This window comes from Mus caroli, unplaced genomic scaffold (genome assembly GCF_978045245.1).
Source record: "Mus caroli unplaced genomic scaffold, Mus_caroli_1 scaffold_13, whole genome shotgun sequence".
Taxonomy (NCBI): Eukaryota; Metazoa; Chordata; class Mammalia; order Rodentia; family Muridae; genus Mus; species Mus caroli.
The window spans coordinates 102909120-102916025 of NW_028227268.1; the positions used below are offsets into that span (position 1 = coordinate 102909120).

Consider the following 6906-nt stretch of genomic DNA (forward strand, 5'->3'; position numbering starts at 1 on the left):
TAAATCAAAACTCTAGAAGTTGATAATTAAACAGTCAGATTTATATACCAATAAATTCTCAATTCACAAGATGCCCACACAATAATTTCAGAGCCAATTGATAATGATACAAGCTGCCCACCTAGATTAGACAAGTTACCCCAGTTATTCTGTCCTTCCTTGCTTGGTATTCATAGCTACTTGTGGCGATTTAAAGACACGCAGAATCTGAATCTTCTTCCTCCATCTTCTTTCCTTCTCCCTCCTCTCTCTCCTCTTTCTCCCCAAAACTTCAACTCCAGCTTCCCTTCCACTGCCCAATCACCAGCTCTGGCCTTTATTTTACAAGTTAAGGTGGGGAGAAGTTCACAAGAAGTCACCTGTGTATGAGGTTCACTCCTCTGCTGATTCACTTCTCATCTGCAGTCCCTCCTGGGAAAGCGGAATTAGCATCAAAATACAAGCAACACCTGAGCTGTCCACAACAGAGTCCTGTGCATGCCAGGCCAGCACGGTACCATGGACCTACATCACCAGCACTTGCTTTGCTGTTAGAGAAATCCAAGTTCTTAGTGTGAAATACTTCCATCTTCTTGCCCAACTGACCTAACATGGAAAAAGGTTATTTTCTAATTTAAATTAGTGTGTGGCCAGCTGGTTAGTAGCTACGGAGAGGCCACTAAGTGGCATTTATATAAGCTAAAGAACTAGTGGCTAACAGACATACTTTGGGGCTTTCAGTTTTGGATTTTATTGATTTAATTAACATCATGAAACCTGTCCTTCTCACTGTTGTAAATCCACTAGTTTTTAGTAGATTCACAAAGTTGTGCAACTCTCATCATTAAATTACCCCAGAAAATGTTTATTATCATAAAAATCCCCTGTACACGTTTGCCTATTGCAGTTGTGGGTGTGGGTTTTCTGTCCTGAGTTAAGGTCTCAGGCTGAGGTTTTAGCGCAGCGGTAGCATTTGCCTAGCATGCACAGACCCTGGGATTGAACTCTGGTACAACATGGCAGAGGGGCCCTGGGAGGATCATACTCAGGCTCATCTCAATCTCAGCGCTCCTCACTCTCCACGGTACATTGCAGATGTGCACACTACTCAGGGGCTTCATGGCTGTGTGTCTGGTTGAGACAGGATCTCCTGTTGCCTCCTGGCTTTGAACACCTGATCATCTTGGCATTCACCTCCAGAGCTCTGGGACATAATGTTTTGTATTCCCACCAGTAACATGAGCTTTCCAGTTTCTCCACATTCTCTCCTCCAAATAGGTTGTTGCTATTCCCGTGGGTGAGAAGTTGTATCTCGGCATTGTAATTTGTATTTCCCTAGTAGCAAAATTGTTGAGCTCTTCTGATGAGCTTATTAGAGTCCATGCTGCTGCCTTCAGGAGTCCACACCTTTGTCAGTATTTGCTGCTCTGTTACCTTTTCACTTTTCACACTCTGTATTGACATTCAAACACTTTTAGTTTTGATGAAACCCAATTTGCTGTTGCTGTTGTTGTTGTTGTTGTTGCTACTACTCGTGCTTTGGTTGAAGAAATGATTGTCTAATTCAGAATTAGGAAGATCTTACATACCTCAGAGTTTATAGTTTAAACTCTTACCTGTGGGTCTTTAATGCATTTTGGGTTTGTCTTGGGTTCTTATTGGCTGCTTGGTTGGATTTTTGAAACTAGGTTTCTTTGCGTAGCCCAGAGTGTCCTAGAATTCACTCTGTAAACAAGTCTATCCTCGAACTCAGAAACCTGCCTGCCTCTGCCTCTGCCTCTGCCTCTGCCTCTGCCTCTGCCTCTGCCTCTGCCTCTGCCTCTGCCTCTGCCTCTGCCTCTGCCTCTGCCTCTGCCTCAAGTGCTGAGATTAAAGACATGTGCTACCTCCTCCCCACTTCTTAATACATTTTAGATTAGTTTTAATATAGTGAAAGGTAGGAGAAGTCTACATTCTGCTTCCCCCTCCTCTGCCCTACCTAGGGCTATCCAGTTGTCCTGATGGTTTTTTGAAAAGTTTCTTCCCCTTTTTAAAAGGTCTTGTCATGTTTCTTTTCATGTTCTTTTTGCGAGCGAGCGCGCGCGCGCACGCGCACGCACACACACACACACACACACACACACACACACACACGTGTCCATGAATTGATCATAGGCCACTCTTTCTGGACTTTCATTTGTATGCAGTCCATTAACAAAAAAGGATAAATCTTAGTGAGAAAGCAATAGAGAGCGATACAATTGTTCTCAAATTCTCAAGCATCTGCTTTATGTATTTTAATAAGGATATCTGACATAAATAACTACAAATGCATGCACAAACTTAAACAGTTGTGTAAACTTTTATACTCAGTTTCATATTGCCTCTGAAAGCCACTGGTGGAACCTAGAGCAATCTGCACAGTTGTCTGGTAGTTAAGAACATTCCTTGCCTTTCTCTCCTGGACCTATCTGCACTTCGCAGATGGGGAAATCCACGCACACAGGGCTTGTTCTACTCTCTGGGGCTTTCAGCAAGTAATGTTCACCATGTTATTTAGTCCCCCCATTTTCTGTAAATTGGAAATTATATCTATGGCCTATGAGTACAGGGGTAACATTTTAGCTGGAGTAAGCACATCAGAAGACGCTGACACCTGCTGACCGCAGGCTCCATGACAGCCTGGCTGCAGACTGACCGTTTCACCCCCTAAGCCTTGTCGGTGATGCTAAGATTGACACTAGAACGCAGGACGCTTGTTTGACCTTGAAGTGATGCTATTATCTACTAGTTCCTCAAGCATCCACTGATTTATTACCATTAAGTGTAATCTAAAATGTAAATTTTAAGTTTTTTAAAATATAGGATTATTATTGTGTTTTTCTTAAAAACTGAGTTGAATATTGATTCTTCTGCTGGTACAATTACCATAAAAGAAATAATTGGGCTTTCTTTTCAAGGTATCTTTGGTCTGAAATTAACTGTGTGACTATAATGATGCTTTGAGCATTTTTAACAACCTGGATGGGCTTGGATGGTATGGATGGCTTTGTGTACTGTTCAGTCGCACTTGATGCTCATTGGGCATTTTCTCCAGTCTGCCCACTAGTTCACCAAGAGTTTTTGTGCATTATGTAATATGCTTCAAACTACTTGTTAAAGTGAGGGGAGGTATGGCTAAATAGACACTATCAACAAGGCTAGAGGCCTTTAAGGTTTACACACCCCCCTCTTCCCCCACTGCCACCCCCAGGTTCCTGCCTGTACCCAGTTCTCATGCTGCTGCCCATATCCCAGTTTAGCTGAAGGCTTTCTCTCCTGGAATTCCCCATTAGGTTAAGAAAGCCTGAGGTTAAATGACTTACCATGCTTCACTACGCCTTTCAAGTTAGGTAATATTGGTAGTTTTTGCAGTAGGCAGGGGAAATCCAGGATGGCAGACCGTTACCAAGACTTTAGTGTTAGCTATCCTTGTGCTTGGTAACGTGCTTGAACATTATTGCTGGGTAGATGATTCCAGCCTGGAGTACATATGCATGTGGATAATTGTGTCTGTGGGCTTGATCTCAGGGACAGCAACAGCTATTCTCCACAGCTAGCAGAGGAGAAGCTAGTCAGACGCTCAAGACCACAGACCTTGACAACGAATTCTTTTCCATTTGCTCTACAGCACATTCCCCTTACATACTTGTCTTTTCTCATTGGCTGATAGGAAACCAAAAAGAGAGGAGCACCTGAGCGAGGAAGCCATGAAGGTGATCACCAGCCTTCCAGACCTGACCTTCATGCATGCCAAGGTGTTGATGTTCCCAGCCACACTGACACCTTCCATGAGCTCCCACGAGCAAGCAGACGTGTAGCCGCTTGCATCCTTCGGACAGTTTTAAATACACGTTCCTTGATTCCACCTCTTCTCTACCATCAAAAGCATATCTGCTGTAATTTAAAAATAAAATCATTCAAGTTCAAATGATTTGTTGGTAAGCCACACTAGAAAGGTATACATAGTAATGTATATTTATTTACATACCGAAGTCCTAAATTTATATTAGAAAAAATGTAAATAATTGGGGATGAACATTTTTGAAGATTTATTCTTTTGTGTTGCTGGGGTGTATACATTTATGTCTTTGTGAAATACACTGGTGGTGTCCTTCTTAAAAACTTTTGAAATAAAAAAAAGAAAATTAAAACCTCAAATCTCTCCTGTCTGAAATCCCCTTCAGTCTTTCCCAGTGCCCTGACAGCTCTTGATTTACCTGTCCTATGGTCTGTTACTTTTACTATCACAAAAAAGCTTCAAAATTCTTGTTTGGTTTTCAGTTGTGTGTGATGGGTGTGTTTAAGACCTGGCTTTTGTTCATTTTCCTGGGCTTTGTTTTCAGTCTTCATTAGGCATACTGCTGTGTGACCTCCTCTGAGGTCACACCATCGATGCTCGCTGGTTGTAGAGTGTGGATCACTGTCAGGACATGATTGGGGGCTTGAAAGAGAATGTACCTGTTTTAACTGGTGGGATTTGGAGAAGGACCAAATTATATGAATGTCTTAAAGTTGCGTTTGTAGAGATCTTCCTGTTCTGTCATACCACTATTTTTTGAGGATTTTGCACAGTGTAAAATGACATAATCATAGATTGCTATGGTTTAGGTTGTATATACAGTTGAAAAAAAAAACTATGGATTTTAAATGTTTGGGGAAATTCCTATGGAAAAGAGAGAGATGTAGGAGAGCCTCTACAAGGTTGATATGCATGCCTGAGGGTTTGAGATTTCAGTGTGTACATTTCCTTTTAGCTTATACAAGAATAAAATCAGTTAAAAGAAATTTAGCCTTTTGTCTTTGTATCTAGTATCTCAGGGAAAATATAATGCATTTGAATGTGAGGTTTTATTCATAATTAATAAATTTTGTTTCAAATGAAGTAATCTGGTAGGACTTCTACCTGGTTAATATCAGGAAGAATTAGAATCTGCTCTCTAAGAACTGAATCGTGAGGCTGGAGAGATGGTTCATAGCCCAAGAGCACTTGTTCTTACAGAGGACCCAGGTTCTCCGCCCATGGTGGCTCACAGCCCTGAACTAACTTCAGGGTTACACAGACATACATGCAAGCACAGCATTCGCAACATAAAGTGAAATAAATGCATCTAAGAAGCTCCAGGCCAGCTAGCCTGGTTTACACAGTGACAACAAAACTGTCACAAACAAGGTAGAAAGGTAACAACCTGAAGGTCGTCTGTGGTGACACGCACCTCTCCCAAACACACACCAAACAAGATTAGTGCTTTAAGATACAACATGAGACCATAAAAGAAATCGCCCTGGACTGGAGAGACGACTCAGCAGGTGAGAGCACTGATGGTTCGGCCAGAGATCCCCAGCAACCACAAGGTGGCTTACAACCATCTGTCCTGGGGTCCAGTGCGGTCTTCTGGTGTGCATGAAGTCAGCATACTCATACATAAGTAGTCTTAAATCCCCATGATTCACTAGAACATACCTTTAGACTGTTGAGAGTACCTCCTCCAAGAAAATGTTTGCACAAAATTCCTAAAAATAATTTGTGAGGTAGGTGGAGAGATGGCACGAAGGTTCAGAACACGTGTTGCACTTGAAGAGAGCCAGGATTTGGTTTCCAGCAGCCACATGGTGGCTTACAAGCATCTGAATGTCCAGTTCCAGGGGATCCAGCACCCTGTTCTGGCCTCTACCAGCGCCAAGCACACATGAGGTGCTTATGCAGATGTGCAGCAAATAACCACACATGAAAATGTGTGAGTCTAAGACAAAAGTCATTTTAGAATATTGCCATTTTAGACATTTGCCAGAAAAAAAAGCTACATGATATTTGCTAGAAATCAAGCTGTCAGCCAGTGGCCCCCTACGATACCCACTAGAATGTACTAGTGGAAGGCTTGACATCATTGATGGCTTCTTAGCTGCCAGGGAAGTATGGCCTAGAGTGACAGCTGCTTCAAGTCTATGATATTTCAGGCATATAATAAACTGGGCTGCTGTACAGCACCGTTCCCCACCCCAGCCAGCCACCATGTCCACAAGTTCATCTGTGCCTACTTCAAACTGATCACAGCTGCACTTGCTGACTAGGGACATCTCTCACAGAATGGAGACTGGGGAGTTATGGGACCCTCAACTGAGTACCCAGCCAGTTGTATGCAACTTGGTCCTAACTGCACATTGCCTTGCAGTCTCAAGAAGAGCCTACAGCGTGTAGTCTGAGGAAGACAGGCAAATTGGGCTCCATCTATACAGCCATGGGGGAGACATTCCAGGGTGGCTGGATCATTTATCCTCCTCTGACTAGCCCCTCCCCCATGCCCTATAAATGTGCCTAATAAACTCAGTGTTTGGGAGGCGGGGGAGAGAACTGTGGTGGAATCGAACTCTGCTTTGCCTTTGGGACCTTAATAGGAGGGAGGTGTATGTTACATGGACTCCCCACCCAAGATGAAAATTGTCCTAACAGGAGTGTGATGGCCATTTTAATTGTCAGCTTGGCTATATCTAGATTCTTGGAGCTTCCGTTCATAAGCAGCCATTATTGGACTAGCTCGATTGAAGTCTGTTGTCATTCTAGTAAATCCCCTTTATATAGAGATTCATTCTCTTAAGTTCTTCGATTCTAGAACCCTGACTAATACAAGTGGCTATAGAATCCAAAATTATGGGGGTAAAGTTCAGCAGTCAAGCATATGTTTCACATACATAATGTCCTGAATTTGACCGGAAACATGTATGCTTGTAGGCCCCATACACAAAGGAAAGGAAAACTGAGGTAGAAGCTACTTTAGAGTCTTTTTTTTTTTTTTTTTTTTAGGGCTAAAAGATAAAAGCTGCTCAATGCTCCCCTAAACCTCTCCCAGGAACCCCCAGAGGCATCAGAGCTGGGACACACATGCAGCCAAGGGTTGTCTTACAGTAACA

The 6906-nt window shown here is 42.7% G+C and overlaps 1 protein-coding gene across 2 annotated transcripts in view; it reads left to right on the top strand.

The window, feature by feature from the left end:
* Aftph (aftiphilin) overlaps positions 1–4790 on the top strand; it is a 58003-nt gene extending 53213 nt beyond the window's left edge. For both annotated transcript variants that reach the window (XM_021177747.3, XM_021177748.3), the window contains one exon: positions 3671–4790. In XM_021177747.3, the coding sequence (XP_021033406.1) occupies positions 3671–3818 (148 nt within the window). In that variant the 3' untranslated portion in view covers positions 3819–4790. The remainder of the gene's footprint in view (positions 1–3670) is intronic.
* Positions 4791–6906: the final 2116 nt, after the last annotated feature.